Source organism: Ursus arctos, unplaced genomic scaffold (genome assembly GCF_023065955.2).
Source record: "Ursus arctos isolate Adak ecotype North America unplaced genomic scaffold, UrsArc2.0 scaffold_25, whole genome shotgun sequence".
NCBI lineage: Eukaryota > Metazoa > Chordata > Mammalia > Carnivora > Ursidae > Ursus > Ursus arctos.
The window spans coordinates 2,162,743-2,188,425 of record NW_026622930.1 but is presented as its reverse complement, the minus strand read 5'-3'; the positions used below and the strand labels follow the sequence as shown (position 1 = coordinate 2,188,425).

The window sequence follows — 25,683 nt, the reverse complement described above, 5'->3', positions numbered from 1 at the left end:
TCTAGCACCCACATCACTTCAACAGTTCTTACAATTCAACCACAAAAGACAACGCAAATCAGAAACCGGGCAAAGGATCTGAACAGAACTTTCTCCACAGGAGACGTGCAGATGGTCGACAGGCCCAAGAGGAGATGCCGAACATTGTCAGTCGCCCGGAAATGCAAATCAAATCCTCTGTGGGACGCCACCCCCCACCCACAACGGTGGCTCAAATCAGAAAGTCCAGCATCGGCAAGGACAGCACACTGAGGGCGGTGGCACGCCATCGGGCAGTCCCTCACCCACTTGGACATGGCACTTGCACGGGACCCCGTGGTCTGGGCGTGCGCACGCTCACGAGAGCCATGTATGCCGGCGCTCAGAGCAGCACTGTCCACAAAAGCCACGAGGTGGAAGCCACGTCACATGGACAGGGTGGATGGGTGAACAAATGTGCTCTGGACACACAACAGAGTATCGTTCAGTCGTAAGAGGGAATGAAGTACGACACGTGTTCTGACACAACGAACCTTGCAAACATCATGCCTCGAGGGAAGAGAGCTTGAGACATAGGATCCCACCTGGCGAGATGCCCAGAATAGGCAAGTCCCCGGAGCAGGAAGCAGAGCCGGGGCTGGCAGTGGGCAGTGGGGAGGGCCCATGAAATGTTCTAGAATTAGGCAGTAGTGATGGAAGCATGGCTTTGTGAATGCGCTAAAAAGCACTGAATTATACATTGAAAATTTTATGGTATGTGAACTACAACTCAATTTTTTAAAAAGAAATGGCCTGTGTTCTGGTGGAGCCCTGGCTGTGGCCCCAGGACCGCCAGGACCCCCAGCGGACCTTTGTGTCCCTCCCCTGCATCGGTCACTGCACAGCCTTGGGCAGGGGAACCAGGACGAGCCAAAGGACGCACACCACGTATGCGCACGCACCCCGTTTGCGCCTTTTAACTTTGATGTAATTGTGTTTCGGCAGAATTTCAAACTTAGACACGGATGTGTGGTGGAACGAGAAGCACCAAGTCTGTCTGTAGCGAGCACCTGACCATCAGCATGTCCCTAACCTTCCTGGACACATTCCAGATCGTCCCTCAGGGGAAATGCTGCCCCTGACCCCGTCTGCCCCAGGGCAGCTTCAAGTGACCGTGCTGGCCTACTGGGGAGAGCGGGCTGGACGGAAGGTTCAGAGTGGAACCTGGTCTGTGTGTGCAGCCCCAAAGGCCCTTCACCCCCCTGGGCGTGTGGCTGGGAGAGGCACGGGACTCGCTGCACTGCCCCCACCTGCCACAGGCCACGGTGCCTTCTCCGGGGTGGCCCCAGCAGACGGTGGCGGGCCAGGGAGAGAGGGGGCTCCGTGTTAAGTGCAAGATTCAAAGTCAGTCCAGAGTGTCTTCACCATCCTTTTCAAAATTAGGGCTTTCAGATCTCACTGGGTTAAAGGAGTTATTTTGTCAGGAAAGTGGGCATCTTGGACTAACATTTAATGTCATGGTAACCTCAGGGCCATTTCAGGGGACACGCCTGAGACACCTGCCCGGCTCTCTCCGGGTCCCCTGTGCCACTGTGATGGTCACAGTGCGTCCTTTCCCTGGGGCTGCAGCCTGTGTGGCCGGCCCATGGCCCGGCGTCCGACAGACGGCCCCCACAGCCTCCTTGGCCACCCACAGCTCAGCTCCCCATAGCCTCACGCCCAGCAGCTCCTCGTTCTTGGCGTCCTTGCTTCTGTCTGGCAGACGTGGGGGCTCCGTGTAGGAGGCAGGCACAGCTGGAAGCACAGGCCTCCAGTCTCCAGCGCAGCCCATGCGAGTGACATGGCTGTCACCAGGAGGCCCTGGGTGGCGTGGCAGCGGTGGACGGGGTGGAATGAGACCCCCCAGACCAGCAGTGGACAAGGCAGGCTTTGCCATGGGGCAAGGCCACCTCAGGCTGGGGTTCAAGCGAGCGTGCTTGCAGCTCAGGGGACACGCTTGGCTGCCGTGTCTTGGGATGGGGGAAACAGGCTCTGCTGTGGGACGTTTTCAGGGTGTCTGGCGCCAGGAGGGGTGGGGCCAGGCAGCTCCGAGGACACACCCTCGCGGTGCCCTTCCCGCTCCCCCACGTCAGGCCCGCACTGAGGACAGACCCAGCCTGGACACAGAAGCCAACGGTAACTGCCTGTGTGACCTGTCCAGGAGAAAACGGGTCCGCAGGGAACCCAGCTGGGCCAGAATGTCGCAGGCTGGTGGAGTGAAGGAGCCCGGGCTGGGAGAGCTTTAGGATCAAGACTGACGGCCAGCCCTGCACTCCACACCCAGTCTGTCTCGGGCACAGCCCCCACCGGGCCCCGTGGATGCACTGGTGAGCATGGGGGGCTCCCAGCTCATTTCTGAGCAAACCCAAGTCTGGTATCACCGCGGCTCTCTCGTGGGGTAAACGGAGGACCTGCTTCCAAGGCCAAGTCCATCCACCCAGCACCAGTGCCAGGTGCCTGCCCCTCAGGCCCTCCCAAGCTGCACCCTTGCCCAGAGACGCAGGGGCGAGAGAGACACACAAACGCCACCTCTGGTGGGAGGAACTGCCGCACGTGGTCAGGAGCCCCTGCCCATGGCCAGCAGAGCCGGCAGGCGCCAGATGCTAGCGGTTCACAGGAGCCACGCAGACCGAGCCCCCTGCTGCCCGTGCCCTGCGACCACAGGGACCTACACGTGTTCAGCAGTGCGTGTCCCCGGGGCAGGAGGTTTGGCCCCGGCTGTGTCCCCAGCCCGCCACGTGGCCCAGCCTGTCTGGGCAGCGGGGTGAGCACGTGAGCTGGGAGGTGCCGCCAGCTCGTGGGCAGCCCAGGAGCAAGGAGAGACCGCCGAGCGTCCGGCAGCGAAGCAGCTACCCAGCAACGTCACGTGCACCCCAGTTACCTCATGTCCAATAAAACAATTTAGATTTTGAATGCTTGAGAGACCTACATAGGCAGCCAAAAGTCTCTCTACCGTGTAGCCTGTGCAAATGTCACACGCACACAAAGCAATGCAAGAGGCCCAGCCCCTGCCACTCAACAGAGGCCCGCCCGACCCCGCCACCAGGGGCTCCAGCCTGCACGCTCCTTCCCTGGAAGCAGAAAAGCGAAATACTGCTTGCCCTGGGTTTCTGCCTCTGGACCAAATGGCTGGCAGGCTGGTGGTGTGTGTGCATGAGTGCGTGTGTGTGCGGCCTGGTGGTGTGTGTGCATGAGCGTGTGTGCATGAGTGTGTGTGTGCAGGCTGGTGGTGTGTGTGCATGAGTGCGTGTATGTGTGAGTGTGTGTGTGCGGCCTGGTGGTGTGTGTGCATGAGCATATCAGCGTGTGTGTGCGGGCTGGTGGTGTGTGTGTGCATGAGCGTGTGTGTGTGAGCGTGTGTGTGCAGGCTGGTGGTGTGTGTGCATGAGTGCGTGTATGTGTGAGCGTGTGTGTGCGGCCTGGTGGTGTGTGTGCATGAGCGTATCAGCGTGTGTGTGCGGGCTGGTGGTGTGTGTGTGCATGAGCGTGTGTGAGCGTGTGTGTGCGGGCTGGTGGTGTGTGTGCATGAGCGTGTGTGTGTGAGCGTGTGTGTGCGGGCTGGTGGTGTGTGTGCATGAGCGTGTGTGTGTGAGCGTGTGTGTGCGGGCTGGTGGTGTGTGTGCATGAGCGTGTGTGTGTGAGCGTGTGTGCGGGCTGGTGGTGTGTGTGCATGAGCGTGTGTGTGCGGGCTGGTGGCATGAGCGTGTGTGAATGAGGCTGCAGGAACCCTTGGGCCAGGCCCACAGCCCACTAGGGGACTTCGCTCAGCCCGAGGTGGCAGGGCCAGGTGAGCGGGCGGCTCCCGCGGCACTGGCGGCTCTCGGAGGCCCCTCTCCCTCTGGGGCAGAATCGACAGCAGATGTGAAGAGAAGGACGGGAACTGGGGAAGACCCCAGCGGTACACCTGGCGCAGGCTCCGTGGCGTACGGCCCTCAGCACTGCCGGGCCCCCGGGAACTCCTGGGCAGGATGCCCCCACCCCAACTCTGCCCGCGCCGTAGGAGGCAGCCACTCACCGGCCCCCAGGCCTCCGTGCTGCCGTGGGAACTGCACAGTCAGGCAGAGCTGCAGCGCCAGCTGGGTCTTCCCGGCGGAGCTGTGGCCGGCCAGCTCGGTGAGGCCGTCCAGGGGCAGGCCGCCGCGGAGAAGCCCGTCAAGCACGGGGCAGCCCAGGCTCAGGCGCTGATGCTGCTCGGGGAACCTCTGCTTCTGCTGGTACAGATGCAGCGCTGGGAACGCAGGGGGTGTTAGGCACCGTGTGATGGGAGAACAGGTGACCTCGGTCGCGTGGGTGGATGGGGTGCCAGTGGGCAGGGAGGAGGCGGTCAGTGCCGGGAAGCTTCACCTGGCTGCAGTGCTCTGTGGGCACCTGTGGGCTCTGGGCTCTGACGGCCAACTCACCCCTGCTTCTCGCACCCCTTGGCCCAAGAGCTGACTCTCGGAGCGGGGACCCCCGTGGTTCTCTCGTTGGCTTGGGAGGTCCCCATCCTGATGCTGTGACCCAGCCCTGCACTCGTTCCTCCCCATGCACCAGGGCAGAGCAGACACTCTCCGTGCCTACCTGTGAAGACGCTGCTTCCCCGCACCTGTGAGGAGGCCGTTCTCAGCAAGTGCTGCACGTCAAGGCTGGAGAGGCTGGTCAGTCTCTGCAAGTCTGGTCCCGAAAAATGCAAAACCTCCTTTATTGATTTCAATTTGGCTGAAATTATACAAATAAATTACGGAACAAGTTCAAACTACAGTAACACAAGGCAACATAGCAACGACAATAGGTGTTTTCAGGAATACTGTCTTCCAATTCCAGGGACCCAGTGGGCAGGGGCCCGATCCATCCACTCCCTGAGGCTCTGGGAGCCCCTGGGTAGAGTGTGATGACAACAAGGAGGAGGGAAGGGGCCTGGGGGAGCCCCACCTACAGCTGTAGCAGCAGGAGCCAGAGATGAGGAGGGCCCTCTCCGAGGTGCCCGGAGCAGTGGCTGCCACCCAGTTCCCCATCCCGGAAACATCTAAGAAAGGCGGTTTCTGTGGCCGGGCAGGCCTACACGCAAGGCAGGGCTAGAGGATGATCCCAGGGCAGGGTGAGGACCACGCGTGAGGGAAGATGCAGGAAGGAAAGCTGAGCCAGGTTCCAAAAAAGTGTCCACTGTATCAGACGGCTGGCATGATGGGGATGGCAGGATGGCCAGTGGGACAAACAGCAAAGAACACAAGAGGGTTACAATGCCAGTGGGCAACAGCTGGGTAGGAAGGGTTACAGAGTTAATGTGTCCAAAAGGTCTGGTATTTGGGGAGGAGAGTGAATAAATTAATTTTGGGCTTGAATAAATGCATTACTTTCAAACCAGTAGAAAGAAAAAAATATGCTAAAAATATATCCAACCAATCCAGAAGAAACCAAAAATGGGAAACCACCACAAAAAGAAATAAGAAAAATAGCTCAGCATAATAAGGCAGAGTTAACCCCACACGTTCAGGAACTACCTTAAATATGTATGCACTGAATGCTCCAGTGAAGACGTATGGACAGACTGAATGAAAGGGAAAAGAAAGCAAAATGACTGATGGGCTTTGAAAAAACCAAGAGCCAAGGATGAAGGAGCAGGACCACAAGACTCTGCACCGGTGGAGGAAATCACCATGTTGCTGCACCAGCCCCCACGTGTACTTAGGATTCTATGTTATATGAACAACAAGCATCCTACTGTTGAAGCTTCCCCAACAAATGCCCCAGGAGACAGGGGAGATGGAAGGGAGTCCCAGGATGCCAGCTGGTGCGGGGTAGCCAGGGGTGGACGCATCAGGAGACAAATAGAATGGGTGAGCTGTCCTACCCTTTGAGAGCATTTAAAAATGAGGACTGGTACTTGATGGACATACTGGACAATGTGGGAAAAGTCCGTGAGACATACACAAAACACAGCATTGGAAAAAAGGAAGCAACTAACAACTTTGGGGAAAAATAACAAAGATGGTACAAGAAAGGAAACAATCTATCTTAAGCTCCCAGTTCAGCAGCAAAATCATTATGACTCCAGTCAAAGCCCTATCCCAGTTCAGCAGCGGTCATTATGACTCCAGTCAAAGCCCTATCCCAGTTCAGCAGCGGTCATTATGACTCCAGTCAAGGCCCTATCCCAGTTCAGCAGCGGTCATTATGACTCCAGTCAAAGCCCTATCCCAGTTCAGCAGCGGTCATTATGACTCCAGTCAAGGCCCTATCCCAGTTCAGCAGCGGTCATTATGACTCCAGTCAAGGCCCTATCCCAGTTCAGCAGCGGTCATTATGACTCCAGTCAAAGCCCTATCCCAGTTCAGCAGCGGTCATTATGACTCCAGTCAAGGCCCTATCCCAGTTCAGCAGCGGTCATTATGACTCCAGTCAAGGCCCTATCCCAGTTCAGCAGCGGTCATTATGACTCCAGTCAAGGCCCTATCCCAGTTCAGCAGCGGTCATTATGACTCCAGTCAAGGCCCTATCCCAGTTCAGCAGCAAAATCATTATGACTCCAGTCAAAGCCCTATCCCAGTTCAGCAGCGGTCATTATGACTCCAGTCAAGGCCCTATCCCAGTTCAGCAGCGGTCATTATGACTCCAGTCAAGGCCCTATCCCAGTTCAGCAGCGGTCATTATGACTCCAGTCAAAGCCCTATCCCAGTTCAGCAGTGGTCATTATGACTCCAGTCAAAGCCCTATCCCAGTTCAGCAGCGGTCATTATGACTCCAGTCAAAGCCCTATCCCAGTTCAGCAGCAAAATCATTATGACTCCAGTCAAAGCCCTATCCCAGTTCAGCAGCAGTCATTATGACTCCAGTCAAAGCCCTATCCCAGTTCAGCAGCGGTCATTATGACTCCAGTCAAAGCCCTATCCCAGTTCAGCAGCGGTCATTATGACTCCAGTCAAGGCCCTATCCCAGTTCAGCAGCGGTCATTATGACTCCAGTCAAGGCCCTATCCCAGTTCAGCAGCGGTCATTATGACTCCAGTCAAAGCCCTATCCCAGTTCAGCAGCGGTCATTATGACTCCAGTCAAAGCCCTATCCCAGTTCAGCAGCGGTCATTATGACTCCAGTCAAGGCCCTATCCCAGTTCAGCAGCGGTCATTATGACTCCAGTCAAAGCCCTATCCCAGTTCAGCAGCGGTCATTATGACTCCAGTCAAAGCCCTATCCCAGTTCAGCAGCGGTCATTATGACTCCAGTCAAGGCCCTATCCCAGTTCAGCAGCGGTCATTATGACTCCAGTCAAGGCCCTATCCCAGTTCAGCAGCGGTCATTATGACTCCAGTCAAAGCCCTATCCCAGTTCAGCAGCGGTCATTATGACTCCAGTCAAAGCCCTATCCCAGTTCAGCAGCGGTCATTATGACTCCAGTCAAGGCCCTATCCCAGTTCAGCAGCGGTCATTATGACTCCAGTCAAGGCCCTATCCCAGTTCAGCAGCGGTCATTATGACTCCAGTCAAGGCCCTATCCCAGTTCAGCAGCGGTCATTATGACTCCAGTCAAGGCCCTATCCCAGTTCAGCAGCGGTCATTATGACTCCAGTCAAGGCCCTATCCCAGTTCAGCAGCGGTCATTATGACTCCAGTCAAAGCCCTATCCCAGTTCAGCAGCGGTCATTATGACTCCAGTCAAGGCCCTATCCCAGTTCAGCAGCGGTCATTATGACTCCAGTCAAGGCCCTATCCCAGTTCAGCAGCAAAATCATTATGACTCCAGTCAAAGCCCTATCCCAGTTCAGCAGCGGTCATTATGACTCCAGTCAAGGCCCTATCCCAGTTCAGCAGCGGTCATTATGACTCCAGTCAAAGCCCTATCCCAGTTCAGCAGCGGTCATTATGACTCTAGTCAAAGCCCTATCCCAGTTCAGCAGCGGTCATTATGACTCCAGTCAAGGCCCTATCCCAGTTCAGCAGCGGTCATTATGACTCCAGTCAAAGCCCTATCCCAGTTCAGCAGCAAAATCATTATGACTCCAGTCAAAGCCCTATCCCAGTTCAGCAGCAGTCATTATGACTCCAGTCAAAGCCCTATCCCAGTTCAGCAGCGGTCATTATGACTCCAGTCAAGGCCCTATCCCAGTTCAGCAGCGGTCATTATGACTCCAGTCAAGGCCCTATCCCAGTTCAGCAGCGGTCATTATGACTCCAGTCAAGGCCCTATCCCAGTTCAGCAGCGGTCATTATGACTCCAGTCAAAGCCCTATCCCAGTTCAGCAGCGGTCATTATGACTCCAGTCAAGGCCCTATCCCAGTTCAGCAGCGGTCATTATGACTCCAGTCAAAGCCCTATCCCAGTTCAGCAGCGGTCATTATGACTCCAGTCAAAGCCCTATCCCAGTTCAGCAGCGGTCATTATGACTCCAGTCAAGGCCCTATCCCAGTTCAGCAGCAGTCATTATGACTCCAGTCAAGGCCCTATCCCAGTTCAGCAGCGGTCATTATGACTCCAGTCAAAGCCCTATCCCAGTTCAGCAGCGGTCATTATGACTCCAGTCAAAGCCCTATCCCAGTTCAGCAGCGGTCATTATGACTCCAGTCAAGGCCCTATCCCAGTTCAGCAGCGGTCATTATGACTCCAGTCAAAGCCCTATCCCAGTTCAGCAGCGGTCATTATGACTCCAGTCAAAGCCCTATCCCAGTTCAGCAGCGGTCATTATGACTCCAGTCAAAGCCCTAACGGCCCAAACTGTGTTCCAACTGGGGGGGAGGAGTGGAGGAAGTAGAGGCACAAGCAAGCCAGTCCTCACCCCTGTAACATGCACTCTGTGAGTAATCCCTGTACGTTGAGAAATTGAACACAGCAACATAAGCACATTATTTAAAAACCCAGATATAAATACAAAAAGAACTGATAAAAGACTTGTAAGTGGTGTAAGTAGTTCCATTTCACTTTTTAGACAATAAACATGTATTATCTTTGATGAAAATAAAATTTACTTTATAAAAGCCCTCAGTGAAAAACACACACACACACACACACACACGCGCGCCCCCAACCAAGAAACCTGCAGCATAGTCTATCATCGGTCACTAATCAGGATTGGTTGTCTTGAGGAAGGGGGGACTTGGACCACCAATCCTGTTAACTTGTTTTACGTGCACTGTGTATACGTACATCCGTATATTTCACATACCTACTTGATCCAGACATCAGTAAATATACCTTTCTTAACTGCAGCAATAATTCTGGGATTCAGGTCCAACTGATCCAAATCCATTTCTTCAGGAGGTTGACCACAAAGATGAGTAACTTCCCAGGGATGCAAATTCCAATGCGCTTGCTGTCCCCGCAAACCGCCCAGGAGCCGAGCATAGCAGAGTGATGGTGGCCTGGGTGTGCAGTCCCCTTTGAGACCGGGGTTCACCGTCAGCCCCGAGGCTGGAGGAGAGACTTCACTGTACCAGAAAAACCACCGAGGTAAGTCTAAGGCAATGCTTCTGTTAGAGCAGCCATTTGATAACTCAGAAACCATGGATTCCAATCCACAGATTGATGTGTTTGAAGAAGTGTCCCCAGGTCACCCGCATTCTAAAGGTCAATGCCACACATGGCAGACCCATTCCATCCCCTGCAGAAAGTGCTCCCACCCTGAGTTCTGGCCCGGGGACCTGGTGTCCAGGTGAGCACCCTGCCTTGACCCACCTCTTTGGTGAGGATGACACAGACAGCTGGAGATCATGCGCACTGGGCTCGCGGGAATGAAGCGTCTTCTGCATTCTCCAGTTTAGTCTCCCCTAAGCGTGTCTCCATGGAGGGTCTGGGAAGAATGGGAAAAGTGAGTTTTCAATCTTGCAGGATGCTTCGAGTTGGAACCTCCACAACAACCAAGCTGTTTCAGCGGAGGACAGTGGAGACTGTCCCGGCCTTGCCCTGCAGCCCCCACCCGTCCCCTGGCCAGCAGCCCTTCCATGGCCCGAGCCCTAAATGCTGCGGGACAGAAGCCCCACCCCACCTTTGCGGGCTGCCCCACTCAGCCCAGGGTCACCCAGAAGCAAGCCCCCCCGATCAGCAAGGCCGAGAGTGCAGCAGGGTGGTAGGAACACCAAGGCCCGCAGCCGCACAGGCTGAACCTAGTGTCAGCGTCCGAGGCCTCCACTGAGGGGAAGTTCACCTGCCCCTGCAGCGCTTAGAGAGTTCCTGATGTGGACAACATCAGGTTGATTTTGGAGCTTCAAGACCCAGGTCACTCATGCTGTCACATTCACAGGCTGGTCAGGAAAGCAGGTCTGGCACCCAGAACTGACAGTACCAGTTTGGGGTAGCTGCAGACCCTGCCACCCAGACGTGACCACACCATGTGACTATGACAGTTGCTGCAGGAAGGAGCGCATGCTCTGGTCCCATATCTGCCTGCAGCAGGCGCGCCCAGGTCAGGGCTGCCGATGCTGAAGAGGATACACGCAGAGGCCCCGGCCCCCCGGTGGCCACCAGGACCGCAAACCGGAGAAGGATGGTTGGGTCTCAGCCAGAAAGAGGTGCCTGAACGCAGGGCCCCAGGGCCAGGTACACACAGGGAGAGGCGATGGGGACTGTGACCAGCTCCAAAAGGTACCGAGTGTATGGAAGTTGTGAGGTTAGATTCCTGAAGACAGAAAGCAATTAAGAAAGAGAACATCATCTCCAGGAAAAGTAGTAAGTTGTCAAAGGAGCTGTAGTGCACCTTCCTGGCTTGGCAGGGAGATCAGCTTCAGGAGCCCTGAGGACAAGAACGGGAAGAGGTGACCCAGGAAGGCACCACCCAGAGCCACCCCCAGGTCAACAGAACACCTGGACCAAATACCAAGCCTGCTGTTTTCAAATTCTGGAGAAAGTGTGTGTGTGTGTGTGTCCTTCCCCTAGACCTGTGGAAAGCCCCAGGGGCGTGCCTTGCTGTGACACGCAGCCGACAGGCTGGGCTGGGGTCCAGATTGTGAAGAGGGATGGCTGGTAAGGGAGGTTCTAGCGGAGGATGCCCAGGCTGTGGGTGTGAGCCCAGGAGGCTGGCAGGAGGCTACTGCCTCCAGGAGGTCCCTGGATACAAACTCGGACCCTGAGGAGCAGCCAGACACAGGGCCTGAAATCAAGCCGTGTGAGCACAGCGCCTCAAGTTTACGTGATGGAAGAACAGAGCATCGGGAAGCGGAGTGACGGCGAACGGAGCCGCCGTAAACCAGACACTGGCCCAGGGGCTGGACGGACAGCCCCCAGGTGGATGCCCTGCCCCGCGCCCCCCTGAGGGGTAGGCGTGTGAGTCAGCCATCCACCCTCTGGGCCCTGTGCTTCTCCGACAGGGAGACGGCTGTGCACAGACGGAGCTGCACCAGGGGGCTTCCTGGAGCGTTTCAGTTACTGTTCACAGGGGACAGTGACCATCGCGTGCCACTGGGTGAGTGGGACAGAGCTACCAGAGAGAACCCATGTCTGCATGAACCATTAGGACGGATGTGACTTTGAAGCAGTCCTGCCAGAGTGAAGTCCGGAGCCTTCTTGGGGGGACTCGCTCTCTCCAGCTTCAGGACACTCACTTGGGCCGCAGCCCTGAGGAGCCCGCCAGCTAACCCACACCACGCGGAAAGCTCGGAGCTCCAGACGGACTGGCCCACCTCCACTCTGGGCAGCGAGACTCACATGTCAAATAGGTTTAATGAATTTGTGAAAAGGAATTATGGGGGGATGACTAGAGACCTTTCAAACCCAATCCACTTGCACTGCAGGTTGGGCGGACTTCCACTGCAGGTTGGGCGGCACCAGCCGCAAGCATGCCAGAGGGCAGGGCGGAGCCCTCTTAAGTGGGGAGGAGAGGGCCTGCAGAATCTCCCAGGGATCCAAGGCCACTTTCTCTTGCCAAGTTCAAAGCCAAATTCAGGCAAGATGGTGCAGCTCCACTGATGGAGCGCTGAAGTCAGCGGGGGTAATGCCCACGTTTCTCAGACACACAGTGCACTCTCAGGACTGTTCTAAGCACACTTCACACATCACCGCCTCCCTCAGTCCTCAGCAAGACTGCCACCTCCGCTTGCTGACCAGGAAGGGATGCACACAGCCACTTACTGCGACCTCAGATGGGATCCAGGTCCAGGCCAGGTGCTCTAAGTCCCCAGCGCCTGTTAACAAATGCAACAGACTGTTCAGTCTCGGTCATCCAGAGGCTGGCCTGCCGGGGGTGTGCAGTCCGTTTCATCCCGCGGCTGCTGGCGATGAGCCCAGGTCACCCCGGTGACCTGGGCGGCCTTGCCCGGCCGCCACTACGGGGTCTCCGGAACCGCCTGGCCTGGACTCCTGGGTCCGCGGCCCTTCTCAGGACCCTGCCCTCTCTGGGGACCCCTTCCCAGGCCCTGCACCGCCTTGCCCCATTCCCGCCAGCGACTGCAGCAGACCCACGTGACGTCGGAGCGCACCTGCTCCCCCGCCACGCGCCGCGTCTCCACCGCGGCCCACCTGGGCCCCGCCCCCCACCTCGGAACGCCCCACCGTCGTGCGGCCCTCGTTCGCCTTTCACGCCGAGGCCCCCAGACTGCCGCCGTGACCCTAACTGGCCCTGCAGCTCGGCGGCCTGCTCGGGTCTCAGCGGTGGCAGCCCCCAGGACAGGCCTCCGCACCCCGGCTCCCGAGCTGCCAGGACCCCGCCAGGACCTGGACTCTGGCTGTCCCCTCCGCCCGCCCGCCCGCGGGCTTCAATTGTGTGGACAACCCGCGACCCCGCCAGCCCCTTCGCCGCGCGCAAACCCCTCGCCGCGCCCCCGCGGGCCGGCCACTCACACCCCGCGCGCGCTCAGTTCGCCGCCTGGCTCTGCCCCGCCCCTCGCAGCCTCCCCTTCCAATGAGACCCGGGCGTCCCTCACCGGATGTGCCAATGAGAGAGGAAGCGGCGCTACGTCCCAGACTAACTGACCAATCCAAAGTCTCAATCGTCCCCAGGGGGCGGGGCGTTCCTGGGCGCGTCCTCACTGCCGATTGGTTACCTACAGCAGGGCGGCCGGGGAGGTGCCCTTGCGCGGATTGAAGAGCGCAGCGGTGGGGCGGAGCCCGAGCGCCGATTGGCCCGCGCTCCGAGCCGGGCGTGGCGATTGGACGCAGCCCCTGTCATCCACGCGGGCGGGGCGGGGCTGTTGTCGGGGCGAGGGTCCGGGCGGCTGGCGAGAGCTGAGGCGGCGTCATGTCGTCCGAGGTGGCCGCGCGTCGCGACGCCAAGAAGCTGGTGCGCTCCCCGAGCGGCCTGCGCATGGTGCCCGAGCACCGCGCCTTTGGCAGCCCCTTCGGCCTGGAGGAGCCGCAGTGGGTCCCGGACAAGGAGGTAGGTCGCCGCTGCCCGCCAGCTTCCCGCCCCCCCTCCACGCCCCGCTCTCCGGAGACCCCCGGTCCGCGTCCCGGGACTTCTGGCACCCTTGTCCGCGCCCCGGGATCCCCTTCCGAGCCCGAGGGCCCGCATACGTGCCCCGTTCTCCTGAGATCCCTTGTCTGCGCCCCGGGACTCCCGTTAGCGTCCCGGGACCTCCGTCTGAGGCCGAGGGCCCCCCGTCCTTGCCCCGGGATCCCGGGACCCCCATCCGCGCCCGGGACCCCCGTTAGGGACCCTGTACCCCAAACAGCTTCGTCTGGCTCTTGCTGCCCTTTCGGGGCCCCTCACAGCTGCCCTCGGTACCCCGGGCTCCCGCCGCCCACGCTCCAGCCCTTCCGGGGCCTTGGGCACCGTGCCCTCTGCCTGGTTCCCTCTCGGGGCGCCCAGGCTCGCCCACTCCCGCGCCAAGTGCGCCCCGCACGGACAGGCCCTCCCGCTCGGTCCGGGCTTTGCCCACCTGCGAGCTCGTGTGGGAATTCCACTTCCATTGGTTGAGCTGCTGAGTGGAGCCCCTGCCCCGTGGGGGGAGCGGCGGAGAGGCCCCCGCGCGCTCTGGGGGGTCCTTGCGCGGTGCGAGCGGAAGGCTGGGTGTGAGCAGGAGGCTCCGGATGGGCAGTGAGGAGGGCGTCCTGGCTGGGGGACCGCACCTGTTTGGAGAGGCAGGAGCAGCTGTGGCAGGAGGGGTGAGGCTGGGGAGGCGCTGAGCTGTCCCTGTTGGCGGGTGGGTGCGGCACCTTCTGAAGGCCCTTCTGTGTCCATAAGCCAACAGTTCTGTTCCCGGAGGCCAGGGGACAGAAGTCCATGCACTCCTGTAAATCCAAACCGTCTGAAAGAAATCATCCCATGATTGTTGGAAGTGCTTTAAGTGACAAGCGCCCCCTGTGCCTGATTAGCCACCCTCCCTCCCTGAGAATCACTGTTGCGCCGCTGGGTTTCAGCGGAGGAGTGAAATCAGGTTCTGGTGTGGGAGGAGGGCCAGCGCCCAGAAGCTGGGGAGGGGCGCGGGTGCAGGGCAGCGGGGAGGAGGGGCCAGCCTGGAGGTCAGTGGCCAGGCCGACCGGCCTCGGTCCCTTGTTGCTCTGTGTGAGCTCTTCTTTTCTGCAGTTTTACCCTTGGTGCTCCCGCTCTGCACAGCATGTACCTTTGCTCACAGGGCCTCCTTGGTTAGTGCTGTGGAAAGATAAAAGTGTCGTGTCTGTGGTTGTCATGCGTGAGTACGTGTCACAGAGTCCCTTACGGGCGTATTGAGGAGCCTGGGTGCAAGTTCCTGCAGTCGGACAAGTCAAAGTAGCACAGCTCGAGGTGAGGACAGGCAGGTGACTGAACATGCAGACGGGCGAGGTGCTCGCTTCCTCATTGGGGGAGGGGTGGCCGTGACCCCTGGCACCCCAACTCTGCACCTGTGGGCACATCATCTGTGGCCAGATCACTGAGTGGTCACCCATGTGTCACGGAGGTGAGGGAGTGGGGGCAGCATTTTTCCATCATGGTTCTCCACCGGTAGCCGCTGGAGACGTTTTGTCCCTGACCGACCCCGCTCGAATTCTAACAGCACTGATAGGCCCCCCGCCGCTCAGGGACCCTGTGGCTGGGCTTCGAGAGCTCGCAGTCTGGATGGAAGCACTGCGGGCGGCCGCACTGGGTTAGCTGCTGGGGTAACTGCTGTACCCCTGGCTCCCTCTCCCCCAGTGTGGAGTTTCCTGAAGACAGGCCTGTGTTCTCCTGCCTTGTGGCCACTACTGACCATGAAGCAGTGAGAGGGGTCTGGAACTCGAACGGAGTGCAGCTGGGTGGAAATGCTGGCATCCGGAAGGTGTCCCTCCTTCAGCCCGAGATTCGTTCCCAAGCTGAAAGTGGCGGGCGTCGCTCCAGAGCGCCCCTTACCCCCATTTGTCAGGATTATCGCTGGTGATGGAAGAGCCAGGGCAGGCCCTGGAGGCCTTCCAGGGAGGGTGGGGGTGGGGGTGGGGGGGCCGCTGCAGGCGGACTTGTCAGTAGAGTTTGAAATCTGGGGCATAGTCCAAGAGTCCAGAACTTAGCAGAGAGTGTTCTGGAGGAAAAGAAACTTGGCATGGAGCGGTGTGGCCAGGAGCCTCTGGAAGCCCTGGGGAAGGGTGTGGCGGCAGTTCCTCCGCCACTAGCCTGCGCCTGGCCCGCGGAAGGGACGCCCCCGCTGCCCCCCGCTGCGTGCTGTCGGGGCACTCCTGGGACCCCGGGACCTTCTGTGTAGGGGAGACTCAAGCGTGTGATGCCGGTGGTAAGGAACAGGTTTGTTTATTTGTGGTGGTTTGGAATGGGGGAGGGGAATTAGAATTCGGTAGATGTGGTGGGAGGGTGTCCCATAGACCCTCCGCTGCCACCCACTTCTTGCTGTTTGCCAGTTAGTTTGTGGGTGGTCCTCCAAGTGTCATCGTGACTGTTTTCCGCTGGGTCACCCTGAGGCCAGCCCAATCCACATCTGTCGTGTGCTTACTAAGCTGCCTGACCCTGTGCCAGGTTGCTAGCTTGGGCCTGCAGGGACATCCCTTAAAAGTGTTGAGAATTTGGGGGGGTGGTGTGTTTGGGTGCATGCACAGAGAGATGGTCTGTAGCCCTCTGCTTCCCAGAGGGGTTCCCGCGAAATGGAGCATGTGGTCTGCCTCCCTAGGGGCTTGTGGGCCTCGGGAGGCGGTGGTGGGACGTGGATGGAGGCTGGAGCTGGGCAAGTTCACAGGAAGCCTGGCAGTGGTCTTGGGGTCGTGTGAACGATGGTGGGGAGTGGGCTTGCGGTGGGCTCACTGGGCATGCGGCTGGAGGGACTTGTCACAAGCAGATGGAGATGCTGAGTTTTACCCTTAAATACCCTGCATCTTGCACCCCGCCTTCCCATCTTCAGCACTGGGTGTAACCAATAATGATGGCGGCTCTGTGCTGTTATTTTGACACTTGGATACTCACTCTATAGACACAGAACTGGGGAGGAGGACACAAGTATGTCAAATAAAAACCAAATCCTGAGCTAGGAGAGATCATATTGGATGGGGTCATTGCCGGCCACGGAAGGAGCTGCTGCTACGGGAGGGGGACCTCGGGGTCTGTCAGCGTCTCTGAGGCCAGGTGGGAACAGGCTTGCTTTATGGGGGGAGGAACCCCGGCTGGACGAGAACAGATGGTGGGAGGGGAAGGCTCTGGTGCAGGCGGAGGCGCACGTGGAGGCGCACGTGGAGGCGCAGGTAGTCTGACCTGACATCAGGGGATGCGTCACCCCCAGTCAGCCTGTCTCAGGCTGAGGGTGGGTCGTCATCTATGGGCCTGAAGGATGGAGAGAAGCTTGACTCCAGTTCGACCAAGTGAGGTTAACGGGCATTCTTTTCAGGTCAGCCAGTCAAGAACGGGGTGAAGAATGGAATGAATTTGGGGTCCGTGTCCAGCCTTGTCACGGGTGATCGGGGACAACTGAATCATCTAAGTCACATGGCAGGGGGTTCGCTGCAGAAACTTTCCCAGCACAAAGTTGGGGGGGTGTTCACACTTGCTCTCCAGGACCCCAGGGGGCGCCCTCCCTTGCACGCCCAGGACCCCTCTGCCTTTGGCAGGCGCTGATGGAAACACCACGGTAGAGGGCCCCTGAGTGTGGGTCGTGGCCTCATGTGTCCCTCCAACCTTTTGAGAGTTTTTTTTCTTTTTTTTAAGATTTTATTTTTTTTATTTGACAGAGAGAGGGAACACAAATAGGGGGAGTGGGAGAGGAAGAAGCAGGCTCCCAGCGGTGCAGGGAGCCCGATGCGGGACTCGACCCTGGGATTATGCCCTGGGTGAAGGCAGAAGCTTAATGACTAAGCCACCCAGGCGCCCCTGAGCGGGGGTTTTTAGCAGTTCGCTCGTTCCCTCGTTAATTAAGCAGTTAAATCTTAGAACGGGTCAGTTTATATTTTAGGAGTTATGCTTTTACTCTTTAGAAGGAATTATCTTTTTTTTTAATTAAAGATTTTATTTTATTTATTTTTTTTTTTTTAAAGATTTTTTTTTATTTATTTATGTGACAGAGAGACAGCCAGCGAGAGAGGGAACACAGCAGGGGGAGTGGGAGAGGAAGAAGCAGGCTCCCAGCGGAAGAGCCTGATGTGGGACTCGATCCCGGATCGCCAGGATCACGCCCTGAGCCGAAGGCAGACGCTTTAACGACTGCGCCACCCAGGCGCCCCTAAAGATTTTATTTTTAAGCAATGTCTACATCCAGCATGGGGCCCGGACTCATGACCCCAAGATTAAGATTGCACGCTCTTCCTACTGAGTCAGCCAGGCACCCCTAGAAAGGATTATCTTTCAATAAAGATACATTAATACAAATACCTTTAAATTTTATTTTCGGGATGTTTGCATCTGAGGAACACACGGTGATGTGTGAGGGTCCGAGGGGTCTGTCGCCAGCCAGCCAGGGAGCGCTGTCGGGGGGGGGGGTGTCCTGGGGTGTGGAGCATGACGGTCCCCCAGCCCCAGGGGAGCGTGGGCAGGCATCCTCTGGCTCTTCTTTTACAGTAACCTTTTCTGAGACTCCTTTAAACCCTGTATTTTCTGACTTTGATGTTGAGGGGAGACCCTCCGTCAGCTGTCCTTTGGGGCTGGGGCTGGTTCTGGAGTTGCCAGGGCACCTTTGGGGGCTCCTTGTGTGAGGGTCGGGCAGTGGTTGGCAGACTCTCTCAGCCGCAGGTCAGGGGGAGCTTGGAATTCCCGCGGCGCTTCTGTTCTGTGGCCGGGCCGGTCTCAGCTCCCACGTCCACGGCGGGGCTGCTGAGCCAGCCGGGAGTCGAAGGCCCGGGGGGTGTGTGCGGGCCTGGAACTTCCTGCCCCGGCCGCCCCATCCTCCGCGGTGCCAGCGCACCTTCAGACCCCACCCCTTGCCACCAGCTTCCTCCGCCCTGTCCGCAGGGCAAGAGGTCCGTGGGGTGAGTGTGGGCCCCCGAGAGGCTAGGCTGGAGCCTCCTGTCCTCGAGTAAGTCCCCAGGGGCCCCAGGTGGGCAGCCCCTGTCTGCCGAGCAGCCTGTGCAGAGGCCGCGGCAGCAGACCGGCCCTGTGCACACGCACCGCTTGTGGGACCCTCCCTCACCGAACTCACGGTCCCTCATGGAGGGCCTGTCCTGACTCCATGGGCCCTGGAGATCCTGTGTGTTGGAGCCTCAGCCCCCTCGCACCCCGGCAGGGATCACGCAGGCCCAGGCGTGCAGGGGTCTCAGGCACAGTGTGCACCTGGTTTCTGGGCTGTGCGGCCTCGTCTGTGGCCCCGGGCCTTCGGGAGTCACTCGGTCTAGTTCCCGTCTTACGGCTGCGGGGTGGGCTTGTGCCTGTCGTGTTTGCTTTGGGGACAGTTTCTCAGGCAGGGTCTCTGTTCTTTGGCTGTATTTTTACTTTGGTCTCTTTGCCTGTTGCTTTCTTTATTTCATTCTCTTTAGATTAAATTGCTTTGTTGATAATTTTAAAAGTGTCTTTTCTGTTACATAATCAGCAAATTACCTTGTTTAAAACTGTCAGTTTTCTGAATCCCCTCGTTGCTTATTTAGAGTAAGAAACTTCCGTATCATTTACATTGTTAAGGGAGCACGTTTTAAATTCTGGATGGGTCTTTGGTTTAAAAGTTGGTCATTCAGCTTACCCAAACACCCCAGCCTTACAGTAAGCGGGAGATGAAGACCGCCTTTGTTGGTGGAGAGGGAGAGGGGGCGGGAGGGGCAGCACGAGAAGCCCCAGGAGGCGCGGAGCCGGGGCGCAGGCAGGCTTTCCCATGTGCACTGGCCTCACCCTTGGTGGAGGCTTTCTCCAGTGGATTCTGTGGCTGGCACTGCCGGGGGTCACACACAGCCTGGGGCCCTGCCACAGTGCAGAGGCCCAAGTGCCAAACACAAGCAGCGTTGCAGAACTCATAGAAGGGAGAGGCAGTGGCAGGGGATGGCGGAAGCAATGGCGCTGTGAGTAGCCAGCTCACACTCCAGGAGCATCTGCAGGGTGCCAGCACCCCTGGACTCTGCTTTGGACCAACACAGAGTAGTGGGCACTTGGCACCTACCTCGAATCTCTTCAGGGCTACCTGCTTGCCTGACTCATGGGGTCCGTGTGCACCAGCCTGAGGCTGCCTTGGGGGAGGCCGAGGCCCAGAGGGGGATGCGCAGAGCAGGGGGGGAGGTCAGCCAGCATGTGGGTGGAACTGAGCCTGGGGGCGGCGCGGGTTGGCCGGTGCCCCAGCTGCTCCTGCGGGACGAGTGTGTCTCTGGCTGACCAGAGGGAAGAAGGTCGATGGGGACGAGGGAAGGCCCAGCTGGGCAGGACTGGCTGTCCCCTGAACCGGGTCCTGATCAGAAGTTCTCCTCCCTGCCTGGGATGGGGGGGCAGTTTCCCTGTCACCAAGTTGGGCTGAAACTCCATTTGGGTCCAGGGGCAGTTTCCCTCTCACCAAGTTGGGCTGAAACTCCATTTGGGTCCAGGAGCAGCTTCCCTGCCGGGACAGCTCTTTGGTGCTTCTGGCAAAATCTGAACCAACTCTTGGCTTGTATTAGCGAGGAGGTCTGAGTTCGCCCCTTGTCCTTGGTGCCGGAAGCAGGGCCACTTGCAGGGCTGTGGCTCTGGGAGCGCTTGGGGGAGGGAGGCCTCCCTCGATGCCTAGCACCCTTGTCTCTGCACTTCTGGGGCGCCCATCGCCGTGAGGCCAGCTGCCTGAGCCCCGGCCTGGCCTCTGCCATTCCCTCTGGTTCCTTCCTTTGAGGAGCATTCGAGAGCATTTCCAGGCCTGGCAGGAACCGTGTTGAACCCTCACTGGGCCCACGTTATCTCACGTCCTGTGCAGATGTGCGTGTGGCCGTGCGTGCCTGGAGACTGAAGCACGCTGCAGGCGCCCTGCGTGTTCCGTGGGTGCCCGCCCCCCCCCGCCCACGTAGCCTCCTTGCTGCACTTTCTGTCATGTGTGCAGCTGGGTGCTCACCTGGCCTGGCCCGCTGCAGGTGAATTCCCGCTGTGCAATCTCCTGGTCCTTCCATGACACGGATCCTTGCTACCAGCACCGGGACAGCCCCAGTGAAGCCATTCGGGCTCTGACCACTGCCCCTGCCTGAGTGTGCCCCGTGTCCCCGAGATGCCATCTGACCTCACCTGTGCCCTTGGTGCCCCCCCACCCCCATCCCGGCATGTGGCTACGGGGGGGCCACCCAGCCTGTTGGGCTCCCGAGCTGGTGGCCGAGCCTGCCGCACTGTGTCCGGCCTGCTGGAGGCCACTCCGGTGTCTCGGCTGCAAGGGGCGGGAGGGGTGCTGTCCTGGCAGCGCTCAGCTCTGGGTCCTGATACTGACACTAGGTCGTCTTTCCTCCTAGTGCCCGAGATGTATGCAGTGTGACGCCAAGTTTGATTTTCTCACCAGAAAGGTGAGCTGAGGCCATCGGGTGGGGGGCCCAGGCCAGCATCGAGCCACTTCCGGTTGGGGGGGGGCGTCGTGCACCTTGTTTGTTCTGGCGGCCACCTGTCTGAGGAGGGCAGACTGTGACTGGGCCCCGGGGCCCAGGTGCAGCTTGCACACCCGTGTGACCATGCTGGGCGCTGCCACACACGTGGGTCTTGCCCTCCAAGGGGTGTCCTCTGAAGAGGTCGGGTGTCCTGGCAGGACGCAGAGTGCAGTGGCCGGGAGGGAGTGGAGCAGCAGAGCGGCCTGCCGTGTACGTGGTCCTCATGGCGACCTCATCCCTTCGATGGCAAAAGCCCGTGCGGGGCCAGTGTCAGGAGATGGGTGGTGGTCCAGTTGGGGAGGGGGCGCCAGTCCTCGGCCCCCTCACTGCCGCCCCCGTGTCTGCAGCACCACTGCCGCCGATGCGGGAAGTGCTTCTGTGACAAGTGCTGTGGCCAGAAGGTGCCGCTGCGGCGCATGTGCTTCGTGGACCCGGTGCGGCAGTGCGCCGAGTGCGCCCTCGTGTCCCACAAGGAGGCCGAGTTCTACGACAAGCAGCTCAAAGTGCTCCTGAGCGGTAAGCCTGGGCCGCCTGCTCCCTGCTGGCCTGCAGGAGCTCTGTCCCCACCTCCTCAGGATTCCCGTGGAGGCAGGGGTGAGCCGGCTCTCTGCGCTCACAGACGAGGGTCTGCCTCCCCAGCAGCTCCTGAGGCCCGAGCCCTTCCTGGCGGGCCGGCGCCGTGCCTCTCAGCCTGGGCCAGTTTGCTGGCCTCCTGTTCCGGTCCTGCCCTGGCTGCTCCCGAGCCTGTGGGTGGAGGGCTCTGTGCTCTTGGGTCCGGGTCTTTGGGCTGGAGCCCCCAGGGCCTTTCGGGGAAGGAAGGAAGGTTCCTAGGAGCTTTCAGGGTGCACAGAGCCTCTCCCAACAGCAGCGCCTTCTGCTCTTCCTCCATCACGGCCTTGCTGCCCTACTGGGGGGACCCGCGGGCGCAGCCACGGCCCTGGTCTTGGTTGGGGTCACTTTGTCCTGGGGGGCGTCTCCCTGGGAGCTGGCCTCGCCGGGCCAGGGAGGGTGAGGCGTGAGAGGAGCTGCTGTGTCCTCATATTTGTTCTTCTGTCCCCAGGAGCCACCTTCCTCGTAACTTTCAGAGACACCGAGAAACCAGAAACAATGGTTTGCCGTCTCTCCAACAATCAGAGGTAAGAGGCAGAGTGCTGCTCGGCACGGACAGCTTTGTCAGTTCGACCCTGGAGTGACGTGGTGTGGCCACTCTGTCCCCTAGGTACTTGCTTCTGGAAGGGGACAGCCACTACGAGATTGAAATCGCACGTATTTCGACCGTGCAGATCCTCACGGAAGGCTTCCCCCCCGGAGGTAAGTGCAGCAGGCGGTTTGGTGCCAGCGGGGGGGGCGGCTTTGGGGAGGACGACATGGCGTGGAGGACGGAGCCTGGTTGCAGGGTCTCTGAGAGGCCTGTCCGTTGTCCTCTTGGGCTTGTATTTAGTAAGTGTCTTCAGGAACCCGCCAGGTAAACGGGGCTGAATGTGTCCAATAAGGAAGGAGAATTTGCCCAAATGTGCCACAGAAAAGCTCTTTTGTCCTATTGTTGGCCTCACACTGAGGATAAAGCTCCCGGTGCAGCTGGCATCACCCATGTGCTTGGAAGGCTCTGGAGTGGTGGCTCATTGGGAACCAGCCCTTCTGCTCCTGTCAGGTGTCTGTGGAAACGAGATCCCCTTACATTTCCTTGGTGAGCTTCTAGAGCGTTTCGCCCAGTCTGGGTCTTCGCACCTCAGCATCTGTGCTTCAGTAGCTGTCTTTCCGTGGAAGTAGAGTCTGTGTTCCGTGTCGTGCAGTGCGCGCTGAAGAAAATCCATGTGACTGATTCCTTTTTGCTTTCTGTTTTCTGATTGGCTCTTGGTTGGTCTCCTCTCCTGCCCGCCTACCTTCTTGACGTAGAAAAAGACACTCACACTCACACCAGCCTCCTGGGGAGCCAGCCCGTCTCGGAAGGTCAGCCACACGCTACGCGCCACGCTCCCCCGCCTGCTGGGGCCGCGCCGCGGCTCTGAAATAGTTACTTCTTCTTCTTCTTCTTTTTTTAAAAAATATTTTGTTTGAGAGACAGCACAAGCGTGGGGGGTGGGCAGAGGGAGCCTGACATGGGGCTCCCTCCCAGGATCCTGGGATCATGACCTGAGCCAAAGGCAGATGCTTAACCAACTGAGCCACCTAAGTGCCCCGAAATAGTCACTTCTTTCATGATTTGAAAGAGGTTGGGCACAAGACGTGGGTATATGAAATGAATGAAAACACCCTGGTGGTAGAAACATAGTTTGCTCTGTTTCTCAATCCCAAGGGGGGCAGCTTTACCCACTATTTCACAGCGGGGCGTCAGCATCTGCTGTCCCTGAGCTGGCCGAGTCTGGGGCAGCGGGGCGCTGTGGGCGGTCTCCCTCCAGTACTTTCCTGCGCCTTCACAGCCGGGCTCCTCCCGGAGCCTCAGCCAGCTCTGCGTTTGCGTCTGAGCCCCCGGATGGGGAGCATCCCCCTGCCTCTGGGCCCCAGGCACAGGGTGTGCACGCGGGCTCCACACTGGTTGCCTGTGGCAGGTGGGGGGTTGAAGACACCCAGGTGCAAAGGGCAGGGTGTGGAGAAGCGGGGGGTCAGCCCAGGTGCCCCTGTCTACGTCCTGCTAGGGAGCCAGGGGCTCAGGAGCACACCTGGCCATAGCCCCTCCCAGGCAGGGAGCAGGCCGCTCCCCAGCTGGCCTGGTGAAGCCTCGTCTTCCTTGGCAGGGCCCTGGGGCTTCTGGTGCCACACGCCCCCTTCTGGCAGTTTTGGGGGTGCAGTGAGACCTGTTCTGCCAGAAGTTTTCTAGAACCTTTAAAAGCCCAGAACCCTGTCTTCCTGGGGGTGGGCAGCGGGGGCGGCACAATTCCCTGGGCGGATGGCAGTCAGAGGAGCTGCCAGGTGGTCGCTGTTCTCGGCTTTGCCGGCTCCTTGGATTGTCACAAAGTGTAGAAGCGGCCGTGTGCCAATTAAAGCTCACTGACAAAAGCAGGTGGTGGGCAGAGCCATGGTTGGCGTGCCCCCGAGTAGGAATGGGCACTCCTGCAGGGAGCCCGGTCAGGGACCAAGCTGGTGACACACACAGATGGACCGTGGCTCGTGAAAGGTTAGCTGCGGTGGCCTCCCCGGCCTGAAACGGGGCAGCACTTTCCCATTGCCATCGTATGGTGGCCAGGCCCTCTCAGCTGTCTGCAGGTGCCGCCCACAGTCCACAGGCCTGGGGGAGAGGCAGGCCCTCAGTTTTGACTCCAAGATTAGTGTCTGATGGAAGGAATCTTCCACGAGGTGGACTTCATTTTCTGCTCAAAATGGAGTTTTCATCCTGACGTCACAAAGTAGAAAAGCTGTAGGTGGACTTCACCGTGACGCTTGGCCTGTAAGGACGTCTCTGACTAGTCGTGGCTGGACGAGCCGGCCTAAGAGGGCCGCTCTGCGTCATGGCATCTCTGCAGGCGCACTCGCGTGCGGGGGGCGGGGGGGTAGTTCTCCGCAGAGCTTTGCTGGCAGCCTCAGGGCCCTCTGCTGTGGCCCTAGTCCTCAACAGTGGGATGGCGGTGAGGCCGGGGTGATGGCCCGGGTGCTCCAGGCGGGCTCTGTGCTCTGGCTGCAGGCGGGGGGCGGGGGGCGGGGGGAAACAACGACACTGGTATGCGCATGGAGCCGGCCTTGTTGTGGCTTCCTGACTGCAGGAGTCCCCACGTGGGACTGGGTGTTGCAGTCGTGTTTCTCTCACTTGACTCAGTGATGTGGTACAGTGCGTCCCGGGCCCTGGAGGGCCAGGTCAGGAGACTTCCTTGCCCGTCCTGTGAATTTGGGGTTATCTACCAGAAGGCCTCCAGGGCACAGGCCCCCACCCTCTGGCCTCCTGCACCAGCGTGAGGGGTGGGAGGGAGGCACCCTGGCCTCCAGCACATGAGGGCAGGTGGAATCCTGGGTGCTTGGGGTCCCCGTGGGCCTTCTTACCTCATCGCCCTCCTCCAGGAGGCAACGCACGGGCCACAGGCATGTCCCTGCAGTACTCCGCACCAGGGGCGGAGGGCACGACCCAGCTGAAGCTGATGGCGGGGGAGGATGCAAATGCCAGCAGGAGGCAGGCGACAGCGTGGCTGGCAGCCATGCACAAGGTACCTGGGCCGAGGCGGGGAGGGGCGCAGGGGGGCTGGGCCCTTCAGCTTTGAGCGCAGGCCCACCTTTCCCAGAGGAAGCCCTGCCATCCAGGGAGGGGGTGTCCAACCAGGCACAGGACCAAGCACCCCTCTCTGATCACGTTCTAGGCCACCAAGCTCCTCTACGAGTCACGGGATCAGTAACCCCACGCAGGATGGACCGTCAGCACAGAACCGCGGAGCCTGCCCTCTGCACGCACGCAGGCAACTAACCCTACACGTGCTGGGAAATGCAGTTTGAGTGTTTGGGGAACAGATGTGCTTGCTTATCTAGTGCAGCACGCAGTTTAGGACGGCTCCAAACAGCCGCGGCTTTGGAGTTGCTGTATTATCTCGTTGATTCTTAATTGGAGGTGAGAGGTTTACACTACTGCTAAACTATTTTTAGCATAACTTAAACCATGTTTTTATGGGGGCCCCGGTTTACTAGAAGGTTCTGGCACCTCAGTGTTCACTTGCACCACGATGATTTGGGCGGTGGTAACGCAGGCCTGATCTGTCCGGGAGCCTGTCTCTAGCACGCCACTTTCCGGTCTGCCCAGGCCCGTTTATAGACCGTCCACTTCCCGCATCACTAATCTGGGGCTACGAATACACCTTTGATACTTCACTAAGGGGGAGGAGCCAGCTTTGCTTTTTGTACTTTTCACTTACTATTTCACTTTATTAAAATACTTGTACAACAATTTGTATATAAAGCTTATGATTAAAACCTATTTTGAAACTAGA

General features: G+C 58.9%; 2 protein-coding genes across 11 annotated transcripts in view; one reads left to right on the top strand and one right to left on the bottom strand.

Moving 5' to 3' along the window:
• The window catches only part of XRCC3 (X-ray repair cross complementing 3), an 18,691-nt gene extending 4,420 nt beyond the window's left edge, over nucleotides 1-14,271 (bottom strand). The window contains exons 1-7 of one of the 8 annotated variants that reach the window (XM_048219915.2): nucleotides 13,774-14,271; nucleotides 12,029-12,081; nucleotides 10,551-10,694; nucleotides 9,641-9,755; nucleotides 9,161-9,393; nucleotides 4,558-4,695; nucleotides 4,013-4,225 (exon numbers count right to left, since the gene is read on the bottom strand). In XM_048219915.2, the coding sequence (XP_048075872.1) occupies nucleotides 4,013-4,225; nucleotides 4,558-4,695; nucleotides 9,161-9,393; nucleotides 9,641-9,714 (658 nt within the window). In that variant the 5' untranslated portion in view covers nucleotides 9,715-9,755; nucleotides 10,551-10,694; nucleotides 12,029-12,081; nucleotides 13,774-14,271. Of the gene's footprint in view, nucleotides 1-4,012; nucleotides 4,226-4,557; nucleotides 4,696-9,160; nucleotides 9,394-9,640; nucleotides 12,082-12,736; nucleotides 12,797-12,819; nucleotides 12,919-12,939; nucleotides 13,297-13,773 lie in introns of those variants that run through there. The other 7 variants (XM_048219914.2, XM_048219919.2, XM_048219917.2 and 4 more) reach the window with 7 other exon arrangements.
• Nucleotides 13,060-25,683, top strand: ZFYVE21 (zinc finger FYVE-type containing 21). Of its 3 annotated transcripts, none has more exons than XM_026515220.3 (8): nucleotides 13,074-13,271; nucleotides 20,651-20,701; nucleotides 21,127-21,295; nucleotides 21,840-21,915; nucleotides 21,999-22,090; nucleotides 22,676-22,729; nucleotides 24,770-24,912; nucleotides 25,063-25,683. In XM_026515220.3, exons 1-8 carry the CDS (start codon nucleotides 13,134-13,136, stop codon nucleotides 25,096-25,098), a joined length of 759 nt encoding a protein of 252 aa, XP_026371005.1. In that variant the 5' UTR covers nucleotides 13,074-13,133; the 3' UTR covers nucleotides 25,099-25,683. The 3 variants fall into 3 exon arrangements, with proteins under 3 accessions (XP_026371006.1, XP_026371005.1, XP_048075878.1); XM_048219921.2 differs by lacking the exon at nucleotides 13,074-13,271 and adding an exon at nucleotides 15,381-15,573; XM_026515221.3 differs by lacking the exon at nucleotides 22,676-22,729 and having other exon boundaries at nucleotides 13,060-13,271.